At 48.0% G+C, this 26,667-nt stretch overlaps 1 protein-coding gene across 2 annotated transcripts in view; it reads right to left on the bottom strand.

Moving 5' to 3' along the window:
- Positions 1-377: 377 nt before the first annotated feature.
- BCO2 (beta-carotene oxygenase 2) overlaps positions 378-26,667 on the bottom strand; it is a 115,375-nt gene continuing 89,085 nt past the window's right edge. For both annotated transcript variants that reach the window (XM_054005639.1, XM_054005640.1), the window contains 10 exons: positions 26,006-26,217; positions 23,687-23,802; positions 20,068-20,170; positions 10,083-10,211; positions 9,733-9,893; positions 8,887-9,054; positions 8,062-8,199; positions 6,956-7,138; positions 2,124-2,234; positions 378-1,711 (listed from right to left, as the gene is read on the bottom strand). In XM_054005639.1, the coding sequence (XP_053861614.1) occupies positions 1,598-1,711; positions 2,124-2,234; positions 6,956-7,138; positions 8,062-8,199; positions 8,887-9,054; positions 9,733-9,893; positions 10,083-10,211; positions 20,068-20,170; positions 23,687-23,802; positions 26,006-26,217 (1,435 nt within the window). In that variant the 3' untranslated portion in view covers positions 378-1,597. The remainder of the gene's footprint in view (positions 1,712-2,123; positions 2,235-6,955; positions 7,139-8,061; positions 8,200-8,886; positions 9,055-9,732; positions 9,894-10,082; positions 10,212-20,067; positions 20,171-23,686; positions 23,803-26,005; positions 26,218-26,667) is intronic.

Genomic DNA, 26,667 nt, shown 5'->3' with positions numbered 1-26,667 from the left:
TGCATCTGAATTACTGTGCTAATTCGGTAATCTGTTTCTTTATTTGGCCTCCATGCTGCTTTGGAGCTAGGTACAAAGCAGAGCAGGCTACCTTGTGTGTAGTGAATGCCAGCTGCCAAAGTCCTGGGGTGGAGGCTGGGCTCTTTATTCAGGGAAGGGGGGTAGTGTAGTATTTCTGAAGCAATGCATGCCCAGAGAACTGGATTTCTGCCCCTTGCACCTGCATCAGCATGAACAACCGCAGAAATGTCTGGGTGGGGCCCTCTATGTTATGGAGGAGCTCAGAAGAAATTATCATAATGGTTCCTTCTGGCATTTAAAATGTACGACTCAAGAAGTCCCTGAGCAAGAAGTGGTGCTCGTTCCCCAGCTACCAATCACTGTGAGCAGTCTTTTATTAGTAGAGCCAGACAGATAAGCTGCTGTATGTGGCCTCCACAACCAACCAACCAACCGGCTCCCTCTTCACCCATCCCACCACAACTAAAGCATCTGAGCATAAGAGACTTGCCCATCTATCTGAAAGATGAATGAATGAGAGTTATATTTGACCGAAGGAAGGTCAATTGATGCAATGCCCTCTAAGTGTGCCAAAGCAGAAAAATAAAAATAGCTGTGTTTGACACCTGTTGGTTTCACTGTGGATTGTCGGGGGCATGACAGGGATGTGTTTGACCCACGCTGATTTCACGACAGGATGTGATGTGGGGGCATATTTGATTATTGCTGGTTTCACTGGGGGACAGGACGGGAAGGTGGGAGGGGCATGTTTGACTCACACTAGTTTTGCTGTGGGCATATGTCAGGGTGTGTTTGCCCCATGCTGGTTTCACTAGGGGGCGTGGCAGGGACAAAATAGAGGGGTGTTTGACCCACACTGGTTTCACTAGGGGTGCATGGCAATGGCATGGTTTAACATATGCAGGGTTTCAATGACAACACGGAGGAAGGTGTCATCCTTTTTCTTTGGGTAGTGATATTTGCACAGGCTGTTAGTGCACAGCGCACAGACAGACCGGAACTGACCTTTTCCAGCTGCCACGTGGGGCAGCACCCTCTCTGCTCTTCCTGGATGAGTTGAGACAGTTTCCTGAAGAAGCAGTGGCACACTTGGGACTTGGAAGAGGCAATTTTCCCTCCTTCCGTTGGTCCCGTCTCGCCTTTCGCTTTGTGCACTAAAACCAAAGCCACCACTCCGAGCAGAGCGGCTGACTGGCCTCTCCCGCTCAGAGCACATTGCTGCTGGGAAGAAGCAGGCTCTCTTGGTACCTGCTGCCTCCCTTGCCTGCCCAGTTCATGGCAGCATGGGGGTTATAGCAGACCGGCGGAGCGGGACAGTGGAGCGAGTCAAGGCAATGGGCTCTTCTAGAGAAGGTGCTATCGCCTTGTGCAGTACTAGCTTCAGCCCTATTCACTACGTAGTAATAGTACTGCAGCAGCACAGAGAACAGGTTTGGGGGCTACAGAGGCAGTTGCTTCACCAAAGGCACAATGCAAGAGCGATAGGAAAGGAAAAGCAGAGATTCGCATTGGGCTTCACCTAGCCCTGAGCTCCAAGAGGCCAGGAGCTTCTAGTATGAGGTAGCAGGCTTCTCCATTAACGTGGGACAAAGACGCCATGGAATCCATAAGGCACTTGCACTGGGACTTCTGCGCGGCCCAGTTCGCTGAAGGTCTCTGCATCCAGGACAAGCAGGAAAGTGTTTTGGTTCTACAGAATGAAAGACAGCAAGAGGAATGGCAGTGCAGGGTTCCACTCTGCCTTCCCATCCCCAACAGATCTCCTACTCCACAAGGAAGAGTCTGTCTGCACAGCGAGACTGCCCAAACCAGTACCCAAGAAAGTGAGCTAGAACCAGTGCTAGCCAGACATACCCTCAAAGCAGCTTTGACCCTGGAAACTAGGCTGCTATTAGGAATCTGATGCTCTGATGTGATTGACAATTGCAGAGGATGTAGTGACTGCAAATAAACTCAGCAGTACAAGGATTGGAAAGCAGATGAGCATGGGGAATGAAGTGTTGGGACTGCCCTCTAGAGGGCACCAAATCCAATTCCATGATTTAAAATCCATATAAACACAACAGTTTCTTGCTACATGTGAGACTGTCAGAATGAGTTACCTGCAAGGGTGTGACCACTACAGACAGAATGACCCCACTGTCTTCTGCAGTGGCTTTAGGCACTGGCACAAACACAGGCTCCGAAGGATAGAATCCATCCTCTTGCCAAATCTAGCAGGCAAAAAAAAAAAAAAAAAAAAAAAGACAGAAGAGATGCACTTTATTATGATTTAGGTACTGCTGATATCCAGAGACCCGAGTCAGGATCAAGGCCCATTTGTATTGTCCAGAAAGGCAGAGACACCTTGTGCCCTGAAGAACTTACAGACTAAGACCCTGATCCTGCAACTAGCTCCATACAGCTGGACCTACTGAAGTCAGTAAAACTCCATTCAGGCAGATCCCTGTGCCTATGATGAACCCCACTGACTTACTGGAACTGCCTTCACAGAGCTTCCCAGGGCCGCCCGGGCGGTGGGCGGGGCAAGTGGGGCAATTTGCCCCAGGCCCCACAGGGGCCCCCACAAGAATATAGTATTCTATAGTATTGCAACTTTTTTTTATGGAAGGGGCCCCCAAAATTGCTTTGCCCCAGGTCCCCTGAATCTTCGGGGCGGCCCTGGAGCTTCCTACAAGATTGGGTCTAAATTAAGACAAGATGTGTCAAGTGGGGGGAATGCGGAAGGGAACAAAGGGGGTGTAGACCAGCTCTGGGCACAGTGAGATGCTTCATTCACAAATGGATTTTGCTTTGTTTTTAAATGACAGCATAACAATAAAGCAGCCCTGAGTGTCCCCATCTGGCCATCATCCAAGGTGAACAAGAAGTCAAGCATTTCCCATTCTCCCCACACCTACTGGAGCTAGATAAATCAAGAGCAGGACTGAGACAGACATTTTCCCACTGGTAGATAAAGAGAAGAGTAGCATTAAAGAAAGGACCACAACCGAGACATTCCCTCCAATCTTTCATATGCACAGTGTCACTACTTACCCTAAAAACAGGAAAGGGTCATTTACTGAACACTAAAGGATTGTGAGAGTTTTCAAAAACGTGAACATTATTATTCATGATTTCTGTTCCAGTAGCATCTCAAGTTCCCAGCTGAGATCAATGCCCCATTGTATGAGGCATTGTACAAACACAGTGAGAAACAGGCCCTGCATCAAAGACAGGCTGGGCGCAGGGTGGAAACTGTGATGAACTGACTTGCCCAAGGTCACACACCAGGTCAATGGTAGAGCCAGCAATAGAACACAGGTAGGGTTACCATATTTCAGCAAGCAAAAAAGAGGACGGGAGGAGCCCCGCCCTAGCCCCGCCCCTGCCCCTCCCACTTCCCGCCCCCCCAGAACCCCCAACCCTCCCCCCGTTCCTTGTCCCCTGACTGCCCCCTCCTGGGACCCCTGCCCCTAACTGCCCCCCAGGACTCCACTCCCTATCTAAGCCTCCTTGCCTCTTGTCCCCTGACTGCCCCAACCCTTATCCACACCCCCACCCCCAGACAGACCCCTGGGACTCCCACGCCCCATCCAACCACTCCCCACCCCCTGACAGCCCCCCCCAGAACTCCCAACCCATCTAAACCCCTCTGCTCCCTGTCCCCTGACTGCCCCGATCCCTCTCCGCACTCCTGCCCCCTGACAGCCCCCCCCAGAACTCCCAGCCCATCTAAACCCCTCTGCTCCCTGTCCCCTGACTGCTCCGATCCCTCTCCCCACTCCTGCCCCCTGACAGCCCCCCCGAGAACTCCCAACCCATCTAAACCCCTCTGCTCCCTGTCCCCTGACTGCTCCGATCCCTCTCCGCACTCCTGCCCCCTGACAGCCCCCCCGAGAACTCCCAACCCATCTAAACCCCTCTGCTCCCTGTCCCCTGACTGCTCCGATCCCTCTCCCCACTCCTGCCCCCTGACAGCCCCCCCCCAGAACTCCCAGCTCCCCACCCCCCCGCTCCTTGTCCCCTGACTGCCCCCTCCTGGGACCCCTGCTCCTAACTGCCCTCCAGAACCCCACCCCCTACCTAAGACTCCCTGTTCCTTGTCCCCTAACTGCCCCCTCCTAAGACCCCCCCCAACTGCCCCCCAGGACCCTACCCCCTACCTGTATCCTGACTGCCCAAAACTTTCTCCACTCTCCCCAAAAAGCCCCCCCCCCCCGTTTCTTGACTGCCCCCTCCAGAACCTCCCTGGCCCCCTTACCCTGCTGCTCAGAACAGGGTGTTGGGCTCTGTGCGAGCCGAGCCGGACACATGGCTGCGCTCCCCAGCACAACAAAACCCGGTCCCTGGCCCTGCACAACAAAACCCGGTCCCTGGCCCTGCACAACAAAACCCGGTCCCTGGCCCTGCACAACAAAACCCAGTCCCTGGCCCTGCACAGTGCTGCCGGACTGGGCTGCAAGGGAGCTGCCGGCTCAGAATGCAGGGCGGATCCGACTCCTCTACAGCTGCTCCAGAGTCCAGCCCGGGACTTTCCTGCAGCCCTCCCAGCTGCTCGCTCTGCTCTGCCAGGGGCGGGGGGAATCCCGGACATTTTGAGTGTTTTACAAATTCCCCCCGGACGCTATTTTTAGAACAAAAAGGAGGACATGTCCGGGTAAATCCGGACGAATGGTAACCCTAACACAGGTCTCCTCTATCCCAGGTCTCCTCTACCTGGCTGCTTCTAACACAAACCACCCAGCCACTCCTAACATGGAAACTGTTATGATCTGCAGGAGGATCTTCTGGATTCTAGTTTCTAACCTGATGTTTGCTTTTAAAATAGGAATTCTTTATAAATTCAGAAGCAAGCCCAAGCCTGCACCACGTTTTTCTAGGTCCTGTAAAATTTGCTACAACCATTAAGACATTGCCAATCCATGCAGTACAGGGAGGGTAACTGAAATTAACTCATCTGTTTTGATTTCTCAGCAATAACATAAAAGGGAGAAAATGTTTGCGAAATAAAAAAGCACAAATTAGTAGAGAAATCACCTTTCCTTTTCAGAAAGCTGTCAAAAACAGTAAGGAAAGTATGAGATGTACTTGAGTGTACTAAAAAATCATGAAGTCATTACAGCTTAAACGTTAGGTGGTTAGTGCTCTGGTGGGTAGAGCACTGATCTCTTTCCAGCTCTGCCACAGACTTGCTCTATGACCTCAAACAAGTCTCTTCACTTCTTGTTCATCCCCCCTCCCTTTTTCTGTCTTGTCTATTCATCAGGGCTGGGACTCTCTCCGAGAGAGAGAGAAAGCGTGCATGTGTACACAGTGCTTAGCACAACAGGGTCCCAGTCTCAGTGGGGCCTCTGGACACTACAGTAATACAAATAATTAGTTAATGAACCGTTGTTGCAAAGCCAGATCGGACTGAGCCCAACACAGGTTTCTTCCTGCACAAAGAGAGCCTTTCCAAAAACCTGTGATATTTAGAGCTTCCAGAGGCTTTTCCCAGCCAGATTATGACAATTTGGAGAGGGAGCAAATTTTCAGGGAGAAGTCTTGACTATCCCTGTAGTGTTCAATAAAGAACTTGCTTGTGTTTTTAAAGCTTGGGGAAATCTTACATAAAAAGCGAGACACCGAAAAGGTGCGCTGGGATTTTCAGAGAGGCCTGAAGGAGGAGTTAAGGTCCCAGCTGTCAGCGACTGCCAATAGGAGTTGGACGCATAAGGCCTTAGCCTATATTTAAAATTTGTATATATGTCAGTCAGAGATGTGAAAAACCACAAGTAGCAACCCAGCAATGCAGACAAAAACCCCAGTGTAGTTGAGAGAAGAATACTTCTGTCGACACAGCTAACATCGTTTGGGGAGCTGGTGTTTTTACATCGGCAGAGCTCCTTCTCCTGTCAGCATACACTGCGTCTACACTAGCATAGGCTCTGTAGTGTAGACATAGTCCTAGTCTATAGAAACTTGCAATACTTGCAAAGAATAACTACTTTGGGTTTAATTCATATCTTTCATTATTTCGATGCCTCTGTGGGAGGACATTCTTATTTCACCATAAACACACCCCTGTTGTGATTTAGCTTAAGGTAATTCATTCCAATTAAAGCTAAATCAAAACAGGGTGAGTTTATTCTAAAATAAGAGTCCACACACAAACTTGCATTGAATTAAATCCAATTGAGGACTTATTTCAGACAAACCCAACTCCCTTTGGTCCCTTAGCCTATTAGTGTTGAAAAGGAAATTCAGGACTGGGGTTTAAACCCACCAAAGCAGGGAAACCCATGTGGCTGTCACAGCCCCATTATGCCACTTAAGGTCCTACATCACAGGCCTAGAGATTAAAATCTGTCCCACTGAGGGACAGTATAAGCTCTGCCTAGTCACATGCTGCACATTGGTAGGGCAGAATACCCCAACTTTATGTTCATTGCCCCAGACCCCAAAAGCCTGAATGCCAGGTGCCCTGGAAGCGAAACCTCCACATTATGGGTTTCACTGTATTTTTAGAGTCATAGAGTTTAAGGCCAGAGAGGCCCACCAGATCAGCTAGTCTGACCTCCTGTATACCACAGGCCACCAGCACCACTCAGCGCCTGCACACTGAACCCAACAACAATCTTTTAGTGCACACGTTTCCCATGCTGTGTTCATCGTGATAATGTGGTGGCACACCCTTTAAGATCATCTTGATCCTGTCTCCATACCCAAGCCCCCTTCCCTTGCCCTGGTCTGTCCAGAGACCCAAAGAGATGTCTGCTTCTTATGTTAGGGTGTCACATTCAGACAGAGCAAGGCAGACAATGGAAGTGTGGGCCCAATCCCAGTTCTGATGGGTGACAGAGCTGCCTGGGCTGCAGGATGACAGAAAACCCACAACAGCCAGTTCACAGGCTGAGTCACTGAATGGGGACAACTCCAGGGTCTTAAAGAAAATCATCCTACTTTGTCTCACCTTCATTTTCTTGGTTTCAGTATCCATCTTGATCAGCGAATCCCCCACCAGGTGCCGAAAGCCGCAGCCATAGAAGAAGCGGTACTTCCTACCGTTGCACCGTGAGTAGTTAATCTGGGGGAACTCCAGGCCCCCGACCTCCTCCAGGTCCTCGGAATGGAGATTTTCATGCATGCACCAGACCTAGGGCAAGCAACAGAGCCCAGGGCTGTTACTGAGCCCTGACCTGGGACAGGCGCTTCAACGCCAAACTGGTCTCATCCACATGCTACCCAGCTACTACAGGGAAGAGGAAATGTTTGGCTTTGTTCCCTGGACACCTCTAGCCAGCCCATCTCAGAACCGGGCTGGCTCCCTTATCCACTTCACCCAAGGAAGAGACTTACAGCATTCTGGGGTTTCAAAAGGGCCCATAAGGCTGAGCTAAGGGGGAAAGCCTCCATCAGCACTCCAGTGTATTGAACAGCACCTTTCAGTTTGCAGGATCCTAAAGCACTTGACAAGCTGATCCAGGGATTGCTCCTCCACCACTGAGATGACTCTACCTCTGGGGCTATGTCTACACTACACTGCCTGCGGGACCTGGGCTTGCAAAATTGCTGTGTCCAAGTCTGTGCTTGAGCATCCACACTACACTGCAAACCGGGCCTCCCAACAGTGCTAATGTGTCCACACAGTTCTACACAGCCCTGAGTCAGTCCTTCTGCTTCTGGGTGGAACACGGGAACTGATTAACCACCCACTGCAGCACTACACAACAGTTTAGGGATGGAGGCGAAGAGCAATTTTGTATCCAACTGAAAATGCAGGGTGAATTTTGGGATCAAAAGACAGAATTTGGCCAGTTACACCAGGGCTAACACCCCAACTCATGCCAAAAGTGCCACAGGGGCTTTAGTGACCATGTGTGGTCAGGATCTTGGCTTTACATCTCATCTAAAAGATGGCATCTCCAGCAACACAGTGCCAGGGCTTTGTACTGACTTCCATCCAAGTACAGACCAAGCCTGACTCTGCTTAGGTGGCAAGAACTAAAAAGATCACAGCACAAGACAATACAGGCGCACACAACCTTCAGTGTAGTTATTTATGCCTTTAAGACATACCGTCCCATCCACCTCTTTCACAGCACTCGCTGACGTGTAGGACAACGGGCTGAGGTTCTGCCCCACGGGAACGCTTGAATCCACATTCAATGGTAGAACAAAGCGGCGGGGGAAAGCTCTAGCTGTCGAGTTATAGATCTGTTAGGAAGACAGGAAGTTACAGGGAGAGAAAGAGAACTGAACAGGCTGGTGAGCTCAGTCCCCAGGGTGGGGCAAACACCTGTTGAGCTCTAGCCCTTTCCCCCATTCCAAGGCTCCCTGCTCTCTGATTATTTGTACTAGCGTAGCACCTAGAGGCCCCACGCTGAGATCAGGGCCCCTCTATCAGGCCCGAGATGCCAGGCATAGTGTACAGACATAGTGAGAAACAGTCCTTCCTGGGAGAGCTCACAGTCTAAATAGATAAGACACACAAAGAATGGGAGGGGAAACCTGCACAGAGAGGGGTAGTGCCAAGTTCACTCAGCAGGTCAGTGGCAGAGCCAGGAATAGAAGCTTGGTCTCCTGACTCCCTGTCGTCTGTCTCATCCACTCTGCCTCTCCCTCCCTCCCGCCCAGCACTTCCTATTCCTTCCTCCTGGCCATTCCCCTGGCCCTTCCTCCCACACCCTTCCTTGGATTCATGTCATTGTTACTTAGATACAAGTTTACAGCTTCTAAAATAACAAAACATTCTCATTTTGCCCACGATAAGAGTCACCCACAAATCAATGAAGCCAACTAACTCCAGGGAGCGTAAAGCTCCCGCTGCATTTCCCAGCCTTCAGCTCAGCCAACCTGGGACCAGCAGGTCCTGTACAACAGACACAGAGGCAGGGGCTTTACCTGATCCAGACCCTCCCCAGCTTTGCGCAGGTTTTGGAGCTGGTAAATATGCAGGCTCCCTCCATCATCCTGGCAGCAGAGGTCAAGGACCACACAGCCCTGATCTTCAAAGGCGTTGATTTGATGGAAAGTCGCAAATGGCTTGCTGTAAAACTGCCCCGGAAGCAGCTGCAGTGAGACAGAAGACAGCTTCATTTCCTACCTCCAGCAATCTCAGCCCCACCCTGGGCCCTGGAGAGTCCCATTTTCCCTTTCTCCAATCACTCTTTTTGCACCAGCTATCTTAGACCCCAGCAGAACAACAGCTTCACAGCCAGTTATGGGCAGAAGCAGATTCAATCAAGCTGGAGCCCAAAGCACACCATGTCAAGGGCCTCTCCGACCACGCACCACTCCCCACCTGGAGGGGCAGTGGAAGGGAACCCTTCTCACCCCTCAGAGAAGTAGGGGCAGTGGCCACGACACCCACATGGGGCCTCCTGGGGAACTCACACTCCTCACCCTACACCCAGATCCCCATGTCACTTGGCAGATACATCTCAGCCCTTGTATCTGCAACTCTGGGACTGCTTCCCAGGAGCCCCTAATTGCTTGTTGTTCTATGTTCTTTTAAGGGGCAGCAGAGAGATTTCTTGCATTTGCCTCTGCTCCAGCACCGAATAACTCCTCATCCAGGAGGCCTAACCATTCCCTGGTTTTCAAGCCAATACTGCAGTAGTTCCTGGACTGACCCATACAGCCCAGGTTGCTGCTTCCAAAAGCCAGGGGCATTTCCTGTGGGCTCTAAGCTTGACTGAACAGGAGAAATCTAGGCCTGCATAACTGCTGGAATGGCAGAAGATTTACCTCTCCTGTGTGCTTATTCACCACGTGGAAGCGGGTTTTGTACTGCGGCTCCCAGTTTATCCCATCAGCAATGGGCTTCCCAAGGAACTTGGATGTGATGACCCGACACAGATTAATCTTGATGGGCTGCTCAATGAAGACCACGTAGTTCTCACTCATTCCTGAATGGACAGAAGGGGGAAATCAAAACGTTTTGCTCCAAAAGGCAAATGAGGTGACGAGAACTTCTGGGAGCACGGGTCAGTGAACAACCTGCCTCTGGTACTAGAACCTGGTATGGCAAGTTGTAGCTTGTAGGCTGTGCTGGGTCTGCATGCAGAAGGCCTAGTAGAGGATGGGAGGCACCTCACCGAAGCTGTGATAGTAGGAGGGTTTCATCTTCTCAGCTGGAGCGATGGAGCACAACATTTTTGCTCCCTGCAACATGTCATCGCGGTTTGAGTTCTGCGGAGGAATCCGAATAATGCTATAGCTGGAACCTGGAAAGGAGAAAGCGTGTCCATCAGCCCAGAGACCCAGGATTGACACAGTCAGCACTTCAGGACAGGCACCAAACAGGTTTGTGCATTAGCCCTCTCCATGTTCAGAGTCCTAATGGATCAGTCTTCCGATACAAGACATGCCAGATGAGATTTTCAAAGCCAATTGGGAGTTTTAACCACATAATTCCCACTGGAATAAATCCCCCAGCCAGCTTTAAATATTTCAGCCACCCACCCCTGAATCCCATCAGGTGCTGACAATAAATCCCAGCTAATGAGCTCTTAAAGCTTTGGCCGGATTCATCCAGTACTACAAATCTCCACTTCCTGTGGGGCCGACACTCATGCCTTCTCCTTTCAAACAAGGTCTTCCTATTTCTTTTATTTATTTATCTCCACCCTGGCTATATGCTCAAGTTAGGGTGACCAGATCACAGAGGTGAAATATCGGGACACAGGGGGGAGGGGAAAAAAAAAGCCGGGGGCAGAGCAAAAAAAAAAAAAGCCACACCAGCTCCCGCCCCCTCCCCCGGCACCAGTTTGCCTCCGCTCCGTTTCCACTGTAAAGGGCAGGGATTTTAAGTAATTTAGTCGAGAGGGCACGCAAGCCTCCCCCTCCCCGAATGAAGAGCTTGGGCGGCCTCAAGGCTGCACGAACAGCCTCCCCTCCCCCCAGGGCCAGGGCACTGTATTGCGGGCAGCCGCCCAGCGCGCCACACTACGAGGGGGAATAACGCCCGGGCCCTGCTGGCGGCTCCTTCATCAAGGGCGTCGGCTGAGACTCTCTCCCCTCCCCCACCCATTCCCAAGACAATGCTACTGCACATGAGAAGGGTGGCCGCACTGGGCACCCCCCGTGCCCCCACAGCCCTCGGGAGGAAAGGCACTGCTGGCACCAGGGACGTGGCAATCTACAGCGGGGCCCAGGTCCCTGCCGCAGGCCTGCAGGGGTCGCTGCTCGGCGCTCCCCGGCTGCGCTGCAGCACGAATAAGCGGGAAGCGCCTAGGCTGGCACCGGCCACACACAAATGTAAACGCGCCCCGAGCCCGGGGCGGCCCCAGGACTCTCAATAACCCCCGCCCGTAGCCCGAGGACTGACACCCCGACGCCGCGGAGATGGGCACCAACACAGGGAGGGCCCCCCCCAGGTCCCTCCGCGGAGACCGGCCGGGCCGTGGGTGCCCAGCATGGGGCAGCCCCTTCCCCAGCGGGCTCCAGCTCCCCGCGGGCCCGGGAGTGCGAAGCCGTAGCGACCTTCACACCACTGGGCTACACCCCGCTGGAGAAAGTGGGACCTTGCCGCAGCCCCCCAGGCCAGGACCCACCCCAGCATCAGGGACGGGGTCTTGTGACGTTGTGCAGTCTATATGGTTTTATAAAAATATAAGTGAATATAATGTAAATGGGATATGCTTCACGCAAAAGGTCTCTTGTAAGGTATCATTACAAAGCTCATAATCTACTGAGTGTGATCATCCTATTTGTAGAAATGTACCACTCTTGTATCTAAAACTAGAAATATAAAACATAACTCTGAGGGCCTATTGTAATTATGTAAAGTGTGGGCCATTAAGGATGGTTTGGAATCTTGATGACTCCCATTGTCTGCAGATGGCTGTATTTACCTGTGAGTCTTCCTGTATATGTGTGTGCTGGCAAGTGAGTAATGAAGTCTTGCAGTGACATGTGATCATGTCACCTGAACTGGAATCCATCTTTAACCTGGTGCTTTTCCAGTGAGGGGGGGTGGAAACCCAGAGAGACAAAGGGTTCCCACCTTATGCAAAAGATATATAAAGGGATCACAAAAGGAGGAGGAGCCATCATGAAGAATCCCCTAGCTATCACCTGAGCTGCAACAAGAGCTGTACCAGGGGAAAGAATTGTGCCCAGGCCTGGAAGGTGTCCAGTCTGAGAAAAAACTTACCGAAGCATCTCTGAGGGTGAGATTATCTGTATTCAGTTTGATTAGGCATAGATTTGCGCATTTTATTTTATTTTGCTTGGTGACTTACTTTGTTCTGTCTGTTACTACTTGGAACCACTTAAATCCTACTGTCTGTATTTAATAAAATCACTTTTTATTTAGTAATTTACTCAGAGTATGTATTAATATCTGGGGGAGCAAACAACTGTGCATATCTCTCTATCAGTGTTATAGAGGGTGAACAATTTATGAGTTTGCCCTGCATAAGCTTTATGCAGGGTAAAACGGATTTATCTGGGTTTAGACCCCATTGGGAGTCGGGCATCTGAGTGCTAAAGACAAGCACACTACTGTGAGCTGTTTTCAGGTAAACTTGCAGTTTTGGGACAAGTGATTCAGACCCTGGGTCTGTGTCTGGAGCCAGACGGGAGTGTCTGGCTCAGCAAGACAGGGTGCTGGAGTCCTGAGCTGGCAGGGAAAACAGAAGCAGGGGTAGTCTTTGCACATCGGGTGGCAGCTCCCAGGGGGGTTTCTGTGATCCAACCCGTCACAGGTCTCCTCACCTAGGGATCCTCCACCCCTTCTCCAGCGCCGAGGCCAAAGCCTCTGCCTCCTCCCCCTCCCTCCAGCGCTTGCGCCGCCATACAGCTGATTAGCGCAAGCCTGGGAGGGACGGGGAGGAAGAGGAATGCGGCGTGCTTGGGGAAGAGGCGGGGCCAGGGTGGGGATTTGGGGAGGGATCCAATGGGGCAGCGAGGGGGCAGGGCTGGGGGCAGGGCCAGGGCAGGGATTTGAGGAGGGATCCAATGGGGGAAGGAAGGGGCGGAGTCGGGGTGGTGCGGGGGGGCGAGCCTGTGCGCCGGCCTGGAGCGGAGGCAAAATATCGGGACAATTTGCGTCCCGATTGAAGGTAGGTCAGGACGCGGGATAAATAAGCAACTATCAGGACAGTCCCAATAAAATCGGGATGTCTGGTCACCCTAGCTCAAGTTCTCCCAAACCCATTCCTTCTGTCACAGTATACAGGCTGGCCAGAGCACTCCAGTTTGAGATCAGCACAGTGTGGCAATTCTTTGATTGTCCCAGGAGGACACCATGTTGACAAATACATTTTATGAACAGGAGCTACAGTGTTAATGCCTGACCATACCCTGACACATGCTGAAATTCTGAAGATACAGATTCAGCTCACAGCAGAACCCAAACTCACCCCCCCTTCTCCTATGCACCTGCCAGGGGGCCATTTCAGATTTTTGGGGGGGGGGGGGGACTTTATCGGGGATTCCAGGGATTACTTAGGCACCTGAAAACGCTACTTTTTTTGCCGATAACAACTTAGACATTAGCTGATCGGAGCACTGTATCTAATTCCTATATAAAAAAGAGGATTAAATAAATATTAGACCCATTCAGCTCTAATACTAACATGTTTTCACATCTTGTGTCAAGTCACTTAAGGGACACTCAGGATAGGTTTAAAATTGTAATGCATATTCTTTGTTATTAACCCTTGAATACAACAATTGAAACAACTATAGAAAAATCTAGATTAGTTTCTATCACTTTTTTGCTGTTCATCAATAGATCATTTAACATTGGAAACATCCTACTAGGGCAAGTCCCCATGAGTTTATACTGCACCTGCCTGAGGCTCTAGGGGTGTTACCTCACTACAAATAATGGACTAGAAACTAACCTTAAACAGGAGTGAAACTGACACTTTCCAGTTACTTTCACAGTATTGCCAATCCCAAATGTTCAAAAATCATGAATCAGGCTCACCAAAAATCATGATATTGGCTTTAAAATCATGAGATTATGTAAAACTAATAGATTTGGTGTTCTTTTTATTTGCCTTCTGCTTTTTGAGCCTTTAGGATGCACTGGAGTCACATTTTGAATCTTGCTCCACAGCCACGAGGGCTAGAAACTTCATTTTTCTTTAAGAATGAAGGCTGAAATCTTCACATATCCGCTTGACTCCAGGAGCTGGGGCTTTAAGGAAAACTATTATCATGAGACTCATGACAAAATCATGAGAATTGTCAACACTGCTTTTACTTCTGTTTGAAGTCTAGTTACTTTCCAGAAGGCTCTTAAACACAACACTCACAGGAGAATATTTAAAACCAAACACCAAGAAAATTCTATATTTTAAAGTTGAGGAAAAAAACAGACTTCTGAGGTACATCAGGGCCACTGCAGGCAGGAAAGGAAAATAAACAGGCACAGGAGCTCTGGGCAGCTCTTCCTTTAGAAAGAAAATTGGAGAGTCAAATCTTCTAGTTCTTAATCCAGGAAAACTTCTATTGCCATCAGCGCCTCCACTCACAGATATTAACATGTGCTTAATATACTTCATACTTAAATATCTGAGCCATCTTATCCAGGGCTACACATTTTATACACCTTGGTTCAGGGAATACATTTTCTGGCATATTCTTAACAGTGCTGAGCACACAGATGGTGCCCAGTGAAAATTACAAATCATGACAGTAATCGTCGACTTTATGGGCTCTGTGGATGCAATTTCAGTTCTTTGTTCTGGAATTGGCCTGGATACAGCTGAAACCCTACGAATTTGAGGCATAAATATATCTGATACTTATACGACACTTTCTGATTCCTTCCTTTTCTCAAACTCAGAACAAAAAATGACAAAACAAAATGATTTTTAGTTAAAATATAAAATTGCACAGCAGCCATTGCTCTATAACCCAGCATGGGGAAGAACCTGCCACCCCTTGGGAGTTAAGTGATCTCCTCTCATCTTTCAGAGTAGCAGCCATGTTAGTCTGTATCCGCAAAAAGAACAGGAGTACTTGTGGCACCTTAGAGACTAACACATTTATTAGAGATAAACATTCGTGGACTACAGCCCACTTCTTCAGATGCATATAGAGTGAAACATATATTGAGGAGATATATATACACACATACAGAGAGCATGAACAAGTGGGAGTTGTCTTACCAATTCTGAGAGGCCAATTAAGTAAGAGAAAAAAACTTTTGAAGTGATAATCAAGATAGCCCAGTACAGACAGTTTGATAAGAAGTGTGAGAATACTTACAAGGGGAGATAGATTCAATGTTTGTAATGGCTCAGCCATTCCCAGTCCTTATTCAATCCTGAGTTGATTGTATCTAGTTTGCATATCAATTCCAGCTCAGCAGTCTCTCATTGGAATCTGTTTTTGAAGTTTTTCTGTTGTAAGATAGCCACCTGCAGGTCTGTCATTGAATGGCCAGACAGGTTAAAGTGTTCTCCTACTGGTTTTTGAGCATTATGATTCCTGATGTCAGATTTGTGTCCATTTATTCTTTTGTGGAGAGACTGTCCGGTTTGGCCAATGTACATGGCAGAGGAGCATTGCTGGCACATGATGGCATATATCACATTGGTAGACGTGCAGGTGAACGAGCCCCTGATGGTATGGCTGATGTGATTAGGTCCTATGATGATGTCACTTGAATAGATATGTGGACAGAGTTGGCATCGGGCTTTGTTACAAGGATAGGTTCGTGGGCCAGTGTTTTTGTTCAGTGATGTGTGGTTGCTGGTGAGTATTTGCTTTAGGTTGGGGGGTTGTCTGTAAGTGAGGACAAGTCTGTCTCCCAAGATCTGTGAGAGTAAAGGATCATCTTTCAGGATAGGTTGTAGATCTCTGATGATGCGCTGGAGAGGTTTTAGTTGGGGGCTGAAGGTGACAGCTAGTGGTGTTCTGTTATTTTCTTTGTTGGGCCTGTCTTGTAGGAGGTGACTTCTGGGTACTCGTCTGGCTCTGTCAATCTGTTTTTTCACTTCAGCAGGTGGGTATTGTAATTTTAAGAATGCTTGATAGAGATCTTGTAGGTGCTTGTCTCTATCTGAGGGATTGGCGCAAATGCGGTTATATCTTAGAGCTTGGCTGTAGACAATGGATCGTGTGGTGTGTCCTGGATGGAAGCTGGAAGCATGCAGGTAAGTGTAGCAGTCAGTAGGTTTCCGGTATAGGGTGGTATTTATGTGACCATCACTTATTAGCACAGTAGTGTCCTGGAAATGGACCGCTTGTGTGGATTGATCTAGGCTGAGGTTGATGGTGGGATGGAAATTATTGAAATCATGGTGGAATTCCTCAAGGGCTTCTTTTCCATGGGTCCAGACGATGAAGATGTCATCAATGTAGCGCAAGTAGAGTAGGGGCGTTAGGGGACGAGAGCTAAGGAAGCATTGTTCTACGTCAACCATAAAAATGTTGGCATACTGTGGGGCCATGCGGGTACCCATAGCAGTGCCGCTGACTTGAAGGTATATATTGTCCCCAAATGTGAAATAGTTGTGGGTGAGGACAAAGTCACAAAGTCCAGCCACCAGGTTAACTGTGACATTATCGGGGATACTGTTCCTGATAGCTTGTAGTCCATCTTTGTGTGGAATATTGGTGTAGAGGGCTTCTATGTCCATAGTGGCCAGGATGGTGTTTTCTGGAAGATCACCGATGGATTGTAGTTTCCTCAGGAAGTCAGTGGTGTCTCGAAGATAGCTGGGAGTGCTGGTAGCGTAGGGTCTGAGGAGAGAGTCCACATAACCAGACAAGCCTGATGTTAGGGTGCCAATGCCTGAGATGATGGAGCGTCCAGGATTTCCAGGTTTATGGATCTTGGGTAGCAAATAGAATACCCCTGGTCGGGGTTCTAGGCATGTGTCTGTACAGATTTGTTCCTGTGCTTTGTCAGGGAGTTTTTTTAGCAGATGGTGTAGTTTCTTTAGGTAATCCTCAGTGGCATCAGAGGATAATGGCCTGTAGAATGTGGTGTTAGAGAGCTGTCTAGCAGCCTCTTGGTCATATTCCAATTTATTCATTATGACGACAGCACCTCCTTTGTCAGCCTTTTTGATTATGATGTCAGGGTTGTTTCTGAGGCTGTAGATGGCGTTGTGTTCAGCATGGCTGAGGTTATGGGGCAAGTAGATACAATCAACTCAGGATTGAATAAGGACTGGGAATGGCTGAGCCATTACAAACATTGAATCTATCTCCCCTTGTAAGTATTCTCACACTTCTTATCAAACTGTCTGTACTGGGCTATCTTGATTATCACTTCAAACGTTTTTTTCTTTTACTTAATTGGCCTCTCAGAGTTGGTAAGACAACTCCCATCTGTTCATGCTCTCTGTATGTGTGTATGTATATCTCCTCAATATATGTTTCACTCTATATGCATCCGAAGAAGTGGGCTGTAGTCCACGAAAGCTTATGCTCTAATAAATTTGTTAGTCTCTAAGGTGCCACAAGTACTCCTGTTCTCCTCTCATCTGACTCTCATTCTCCATCCTTCTTGACTTAAACAGCCAGGCAAGGCGTGTTAGTTTATCTTTGTTTTCTCAACTTGTAAATGTACCTTTTACTAGAGTGTTTATCTCTGTTTGAACCTAAGGCTAGAGGGGGGTCCTCTGAGCTCTTTAAGTTTGATTACCCTGTAAAATTATTTTCCATCCTGATTTTACAGAGATGATTTTTACCTTTTTCTTTAATTAAAAGCCTTCTTTTTAAGAACCTGATTGATTTTTCCTTGTTTTTAGATTCAAGGGGGTTGGATCTTGATCCACCAGGAGTTGGAGGGAGGAAGGAGGGGGGATGGTTAATTTCTCCTTGTTTTACGATCCAAGGGGTTTGGATCTGTATTCACCAGGGAATTGGTGAAGAGTTTCTCAAGGCTTCCCAGGGAAGGGAATTAGCTTTGGGAATGGTGGCAGCGGACCAGATCTAAGCTGGTAGTTAAGCTTAGAAGTTTTCATGCAGGCCCCCACATTTGTACCCTAAAGTTCAGAGTGGGGAAGCAGCCTTGACGTAGCCCATGAAAGCTTATGCCCAAATAAATTTGTTAGTCTCTAAGGTGCCACAAGTACTCGTTCCTTTTCTGAATATAACCTTGGCTCAGAGGGCTTGGTTATATTTTTCTGTTCCCTCTAAAACAACTCCACCACCGCATCCTTTCTGTTTTACAAGATAGACTTCCAGATCCTTAATTTAATCACCAGCCCTTTCTTGTCTCTTATCTGTTTGTAAACAAAATACTGACTCCCTTCCCCTGGGGCTCCTCTCCTCTGCAGAACTTACATTTCAAACTAATTCTGTGCTGGAGTTAAGAGCTCCACTTGGGAGCTCCCACACCTCCTGTATGAAACTCAGGGAGGGGCTCCCCCTAGCCCCCCGCTCCCCATCCCCACTAACTGGTGCCCCTGGCACCTGCCCCCATGCTGAAATCTACACACTGCTTCCAGCCCCAGAAGAGGGGTCCCATCAGATTCCTTCATACATTATATCAGCAATTTCTTCTGACTTGTTCCAAGTCTCACTAGTGACCATTTCCACATAGCTATTGTCAGGCTCTGTTGTTTTCTCTGCCTCATTAATAGAGTTGGAGCCACCGCACCAGCTAAGCTCAGCAGATAACAAAGAGTCAGTTTCCTTACAACAGGGCCTCAGTCAGAGGAACTGGAATGAAACCTAAGCATTTGTACTAAGCTCATTGTCACAACATCTAAGCACGCACAACAGTGGAATGAGGACGCAAACCAGCCTCACAGCTCCTATGTCAAAAGGAGAAACTAGAATTCTGACCCCAGCTGAAATTTAATGATGCCTGTCTACTGAATCTGATCCCCAGCCAAGGAGGATTGATGGCTTAGTAACTCAGCCAACGCCAGGCATGTGCTGTGCATGACCCTGTGGGGGAATTTGAAGCAACATGCTGCTGAAGCACAAAGGAATTAGCACAGCAAGAATGAAAGAACAGTAAAGCCAGGAAATTGTTCGGTGAATTGGTGCAAGCCAGCAGCGTCAGCTCCAACAACACAGGGCATTAGCTGCTTTCTCAGGGCTGAGGCACACTGGGGAGGAATGTCTTTATGCAAAAAGAAATTAAAGTTGGTTTTGAGGAGTCACTCGAATAGGGTTATGGTTTTGGACCATATCATCCTAGTATTGGAAAATCTGCTACAGAAACTGATCCCATCCTAACCCCTGGCAGCAGAGGACAAAGGATGGGGAACAATCCTGGCACAAGGAAATATGGACTAATAGGTTTTTCTCCCGCCACCCTCCCCAATCTTTAGGAATTGCCACATTGGATCACACAAGTGGTCTGCCTAGTCCACTATTCCAGTGGCCAGTACTGCCTGCTTCAAAGGAAGATTCAAGAAACCCTGGAGTTTTGGGACAAACTGCCCCCAGGGAGGCTTCTTTCTGTCCCCTAGTAATCAGAGGTTGGCTCATGGCCTGAAATACTGGGGTTTATCTCCCATCCAGAGCTCTTGGTTATTTTAATCCTTGCTATTCTAAATCTTCTTGTTATCCATAGAAATGTCCTGTCCTGTTCTGAAGCCTGCTAAGCTTTTAGCCTCATAGACATCTTCTGGCAATGAGTACACCACAGGCTAAATGGACATTATTTTAAAAAGTATTAATCCAACTGTGCCAGTGTTTAGTCCTTTCAATAAACACCTTTATTTGTTTCTGACAGCTGTCCTACATCAGTTTCACACTGTTTCATAACTGGGAACTACAGAGAGAGAGTAGCTACAGAGCTGCAGATTTGGGGGTGACACTAGAATGTGCAAAATTTGGCACAACTGGGAATAACTGGCAAGCAGCAGGGATTTCCCTATGGGATGAGGCAGTCACCCAAAGCACATTAACTGAAGAGGCTAAACATTAAGAGAACAAATGTCATGGTGAGATTGATGGGAGCCACAATTTAAGACTGATTCTGCTTTGCTGTCATTGTGTCCCCAGAGAAATGGCAGCTTCCTCACTTTGTTAGACTCCATCAAAAACCCCTCCTTACAGAAGCAGCATGTAGTCTGCCTAGCCTTGCTGCAGGACCGTCCTACCTCACCTCACCCTGCTTCTCAGAGCAGTTATCCTGCCTAGCCTCACCGTGTTTCCCATAAGAGTTGCCCATGTTGTATGCTGTCCCATCAGGCTCATAATGTGGATGGGCTGTTGCTCCATTCACCACAACGAATTTGCTCCAATCCACCTGAAAATTCAAAGATTTTAAGAGTCAGAGCAGTAATCACTTCCGAACAGCAGCCATAAGCCAAGAAGCAGAAAGTCACATCCTCACATTCCTTCTAAATTATATCAAAACAATATAATATCAGGCTGTTAAGAAGGTGCCCCTCCTAACAGTACCCACCATCACCGGATAAGCAAGGGATCTCTTTAAGATGCTTTAAGAAAACTTTGCTTGATAGCATTCTCTCCGGCAAGGAATCACTTATCAACAGTTGTGATTGTGAAATCAATACTTCTATTGTATTGTCTTTATATATTGTCCCTACTTCTCTATTGTTTATCTGTATGGTCTCTGTCTGGTTCTTTGATTGTTTTTGTTTGTTGCATAACTAATTTTGTAAGATTTAAATCAACTAAGGTGGTGGAGTCTGATTGGTTAAAGAATTGTTTTGCAATATGTTAGGATTGATCAAAGAATTATTTTGTAATACTTTAGTAAAACGACTGGTTACGGTATAGCTAAGCAGGACTCAAGTTTCACTATATAAACTGGGATCCAAAAGAAATTTCTTTGGAACCAACTCCAGGACACAGCCCCAAGATCACAGCTGCCACACCTCAACACTCTGCCAATCACACCATGCAGAAGCTGGAGTTCCCAGATGACCTGATCCTGACTGGCCAGCAGGAAAAGTTCATTTGCCTTGTTGGGAGTGGTGAGCCCTGTATGCTTAATGTGTGTATTCTGTTTTAGTGACTGTTAATAAACAGAGATTAAGGATATTACTGTGTAAGGCTCTTTCAGCGGTAAAAGACCCCATAAACCCACAAAAGATTATGCCCAGAGCCCTAGGAACTGGGTATGGGTAAGTGCCTTTCCCCTGGAGCCCTAGGAACAGGGAAAGGGTTGGAGTGCTTAAATTAACCGGGTTACACCTTGAACCCTAGGAACTGGGTAAAGGTGGGTGCCCTAGACTGTGCGGGTAACACTATAATTTATAAAGCAATAGTACCCAGGCACTACTCAAGGCCCAGGGCATGTGAAGGAGGGTTGTGGTGAGAACTTGGGAAACTAGGTGAGGACTTGGGAAACCTGGGTTCAAGTCCCTGCTCTTCCAGAGATGTCCTGTGTGACCTTAGCCTCTCAGTTCCCCATCTGTAAATTGAAGATAAAAGCACTCATAGAGGTGATGTGAGGATTAAACCTTAAAGAATGTGGGGTGCATCAATACCCCAGTAATGGGGCCATATAAGTACCAAAGATAGAGATGGCCCCATTGTGCTAGGTGTGTCCAGGCACGCAATTAACAGACAGTCTCTGTTCCAAATCTATCAGTTCTATTGCAAGCAGATAGAGACATTTGGTAACTGGTGTGTTTTCTTCAAACACCAATACAGGCTATGCAAAGATACAATAGAGTTTAATATCATTATCTACAACTAGAGATTTTCTGGGTAGCAAATGTTGTACCAAAGGTCCCAGGCACGGCTTCATTATAACCCTATCTTCATGTGCTCATAAGTGTTCAAAATTCTCCTTTGTGGCTACAATTTTCTATGCTTAGACTTAGTCAAAAAGTGAATCTCTTAAGGAGAAAGTCTGATGGAAGTCACTTCAGGCACTGAAATGTCCAAGTGTGAAAAATACACTTCTCAGCCAAGGTTTTCAAAAGTGACTAGTGATTTTTGGCTTCCCAACTTGAGATACCTTAAAGGGCCCAGATTTTCAGATAGTGCTGAGTGCTCGCCCTCTGAAAATCAGGCCTTTTAAGGTATCTTGAGTTAGGCACTCAACAATTCAGGGCTCCAACTTATTAGCCACTTTTGAAAACATTAGTCCACCTCTCTAATGGCTGATGAGAATTTGTCTGTCCAGGTGTCTCCACTTGGCTGAACTTTACCACTGAAACCACCCACATGGCATGTCTTCACTGGGTAATAGTCCCTGGCAAGGTTTGAAATAGGTATTATGCAACCACCCAAACCAACTTTGTTGGACACATGCAGCACGAAATAGCTGCTAAACTTAGAATTTCCATATGGCTTGCAACTATGGAGCACAGTGAACACACCAGAGCTCTAACAGAGTGGTGAGTAGGTGTGGCTTTGTGCTGCTGTTTCACCACAAAGCAAAGTTGCCTAGCTCCCAGCTTTGTGCAGCTGTAAACTGTCCCAGTAAAAGCAGCAGCAGTTTTTAATCTATTTCTCCTCTTCTCTCCATTCCTTGTGTTTTCCCCCTCTTTTCTATCTTCTCAAAAAGCCTATGAAATTAACATGCCAACTAAAACTTATATGAATGGAGCTTTAATGTTAGAAATGTAGGCCACGATTCTGAAAGCTGTTCCAGGCGGGCAGATCCCTGCATTCTTGCAGAGCCCCCTGGAATTAATGGAGCTGTGCACAGAGCAACTTGCAAGATCAGGGCTTCAATCTGATGTATATGCCACAAAATGGCAGAAGACAGCAGACAGCTTAATCTGAAATACAACACCACATTCGGTGATAGGCAGTTGAACTGCCTGTAGGCTAGTGCACAGGATGAACACAATGGGGAAGTGGGGTTAGCCAAGAATTCAAGGAGGGTGCCAGGGTAGGGCTGGCTTGGAGTTGGGACTGATTGAAGGAGATGAAGGGAGCAGATTGGGTGGGGCCATGGGGTAGCGCAGAGCATAGGCAGGAGTGGAGTTCTGTACGAGTATTAACATCTATAACAGGGGTAGGCAACCGAAGGCGGCACGCGAGCTGATTTTCAGTGACACTCACACAGCCTGGGTCCTGGCCACTGGTCCGGGGGCTCTGCATTTTAATTTAATTTTAAATGAAGCTTCTTAAACATTTTAAAAACCTTATTTACTTTACATACAACAATAGTTTAGTTATATATTATAGACTTATAGAAAGAGACCTTCTAAAAACGTTAAAATGTATCACTGGCACGCGAAACCTTAAATAGGAGTGAATAAATGAAGACTCGGCACACCACTTCTGAAAGGCTGCCGACCCCTGATCTATAACCTTGATGTTACATGAGTATATATTTTTGCATTTCCGTACACTGGAATCGCCAGACAAGACCAGATCCCTGCACTTCATGGACAGTGACCAAGTTGCAAGGGACCCTGCTTTACCCTTGGCTGAAAATATAACTGACCTCAGGAGTCCTCAAGTCTAACCCTGCCTGCTGCCAATGGCTGTGACTGGACCTCAAGCATGGCAGCGGCTTTACTATTCACCTCGATCCTGCAACGCCCTCCAGGACATGCACCACAAAGGGATCTTTAAGGCCATGGGGTGACTCGCAGTGACTGCAGATTTCCTGGCAATTCCAGTATCTGCCACAGAAAAGTCATTTTTGCCAGGAGAGAGAGGTACAGAGGATCTCAACAACAGCCATGGATTCTTACCGGTGCAGGTTGGACACAAAAACCAAGAGGGTCTTTGGGAATTGTCCCCACTAGCTGCCAAGGCCATTCTGGGAACAGAGTGATGTGATTTCCCCACGCCAGGTGCTAAACCCGTCATTCCACCCACTCTTTACCTTCTCCTTGGTTTCCAGGGTTTCTGGATCCACTTTGCGCATGAAGTTGGTCTCGCTGCTGACATAATAGTCTCCCTTGTACACCACATAGTTCACACTGCAGTTATCCGTTGGCCCTGAAACAAAATCCCAGAGTAATGCAGATGCACTAAGCTCATGTCTTGCTACAGCAAGTTAGGCATATTTAAACAAATAAATCAGTTTCCCTAACGACGCAAATCCTTGTCAGGACAGACAGATTAAAAACATCTCAGCGATTTATAGCAGCACACAGGGCTCTACCTATACAGGTGAGTTCATGCCAAAGAACAAAGACATGTTTTTAATCCAAACCAAATAAATCTGATCCCTTTTGGTTCAGGTACTACTAAGTCATTGTACAGGCTCATTTCAGTTTCTTGCAACTAAAGGAAACCGATGATATTACAAACGGAATCATGCAGACCTGAGGGAAAGGCAACCCCTGGCAAGGGCTGAAATGTCCTTTATTATAAGGCCAGACAACCAGTTGCCAGTATTTATCAGAAAGTATGAGCAGAGAACCCAGACTGCACTGTGTACAGGAGGCCAGGTCAGCAATGTAAAAAGCAGAAGCAGGCCCCATAGTGGGACAATGCAATTCAAAGGGAATGCAAGGGGCATTGGCCGATCACTTGGGACATTAATGGGACTGGACAAAATAACAGGAAATGTACAAAAGGGGATTATCTGGCACTGACTTCTATTGGGAGCTGGTGGGTGGGGGATGCAAGAGGAATTGATTGGAAGAGACCTGGGAGGCATTTTCCATCTCAACTTCACCAAGGCCTTGTTTACACTAGAGAAGAAATCAGTTTGTAACTGAACTGGATGCATTGAAACAGTTTAAGACAAACATTTCAGCACCAACATGTGAAACGGATTTGTTTCACCCTGCACTCACACTAGTGTTGTCCCAAACCATTTCAGCTGCAATGGCTATTGCGTATGTAGCCTACAATTCCTAGCTCAGCTCCTGGAAGCATTCTAGATTGCAGAAGGCTAAAGAAGTGAACCAGTAGCTCTTTGACTGGTTATTAAACCCACTGACAGATGGCCTGTCTAATTATTTATTAGACCAGTTAGGACATATCTAGGTGTAGACACAAGTGTTCTACAAATGTTCTAGAGGCTTTAACCAATTTAATCTCTCAAGTGTAGACCAGGCCAAAGGAGCAGTCAGTGGGCCCTGACTGATTTGCTGGGAAGGGATGGGTTGCAGGCTGAGCCGCGTTTGCTGGCTTCATACTGGAAGCTTCATCCCTCCTCTGTGCTTCACTCAGGAGCTGTTAACTAACCAGCGGTGGGGGCTGGGGAACTCCGTGGAATCCCCTGCCGGCAGTGGGGCTGGGGAGCCCCGTGGAATCCCCCGCCACCCACGGGGGCCGGGGAGCTCCGGGAAATCCCCCACCACCCACGGGGGCCAGGGAGCTCCGGGAAATCCCCCGCCACCCATGGGGGCCAGGGAGCTCTGGGAAATCCCCCGCCATCTGCAGGACTAGGAGCTGGGGCAGGGGACAGCTGGGACAGACCTCCACTTGTGTGGCAGCTGGGCTGCTGCGAGGCCCCAGTATCACGAAGGTCACAGAATCTGTGACTTCCATGACCTCCGTGACGTACTTGTAGCCTTAACTATCATCCAACAGCTAATGGTACTTCCACTTCTGTGTGCCATCCTCTCCTCACCCATATCACTCTCCCGCCCCTTACCACAGGAAGGAAAGGAAAGGAATAGCCTACATACCCTAAAAGCTTAGCAGGGCATGGGGATTTCAAGACAGGTTTTTATCAAAAAGAATGGAGGATTGTGTAATGCTCATTACAGCACCCTACAAGGTGTTCCTCATGAGAGGAGGTGCAGAATTTACACAACCCTTGGAATGAGGTGAATCAAATTTTTTAACAAACCCAAAAATTAAGTAAAGGGCATCAAAGGGACCAATGGCGAGAGGTGCTGAGCTACGCAGGGCGCCCGTCAACTTCACCTGTAGCTGTGTGTCCCCCAGCACCTCTGGAGACCAGACCCAAGGTGCACAAACATTTTAGTGAGCTACATTTCTGATTTTGGGTGGAAACAACATGGGGGGGAGGGGAGCCAAAATTCCAAGTTAAGTGTGTCTATTTCAGATGAGTTTGGCTCGGAGTTGTTTCTTCAGAGGGGTGATCCCCACAGAAACATAACCACTAAAACTTCCATACAGCTCCCTTCAAACCTAAAAGCTGTTCCTCCAGGCAAATATCACCCAGTTGGGATGCATACCACCTCCAAGAACATTGCTTTCAGCTAAGGAACATACTTACGTGGCATCTCAAACCACGATATGAAGCGCCCAAAGATGCTCTTGCACGGGTCCGGCATAGCCAGGGTTCCAAACTCCGAGACCACGATCCGATTGTGCCGGCTGTTAGTCACATAGGACTCACTCTGCAGGAACTTGCTCCTGTAAGTCACGATGCCATTTTCCAGTTGGAACTGATGCAGCAGGGCCATGCCATCAAACCAATGGTTAAATCTTCCAGCAGAGCAGAGAAACAAAATCACAGAAAGAAGGATCAGTGCAGTGCCACACCCTCCCACGCCTTCTCCTAAATCCCTGGTGTTTGTCATGATCTGAGAACCGGATCCTACAAACACTTTTATCATGAAGCTACTTGTGTGTGTGGGTGGAAGAGAGCATGAACACAATGGAAAAACTCAGACATGCAGCTACTCATGTGCCTACATGTCTGCAGGCTCAGAGTCCAAGTTTAGAGACACGCTAAAATTCTCAAAAGCATCTAGGGGTTCGTCTACACAGCAACCAACAGCAAGTCTTGGACCTCAAGTGCTAAAAATAGCTGTGTAGACATTTGGGCTCAGGCTGGAGCTCAGGCTCTAAAGCAGGGGTGGCCAACCTGTGGCTCCGGAGCCATATGCGGCTCTTCAGAAGTTAATATGCGGCTCCTTGTATAGGCATCAACTC

Source organism: Malaclemys terrapin, chromosome 15 (assembly GCF_027887155.1).
Source record: "Malaclemys terrapin pileata isolate rMalTer1 chromosome 15, rMalTer1.hap1, whole genome shotgun sequence".
Lineage (NCBI taxonomy): Eukaryota > Metazoa > Chordata > Testudines > Emydidae > Malaclemys > Malaclemys terrapin.
This window is presented reverse-complemented; position numbering and strand designations above follow the sequence as displayed.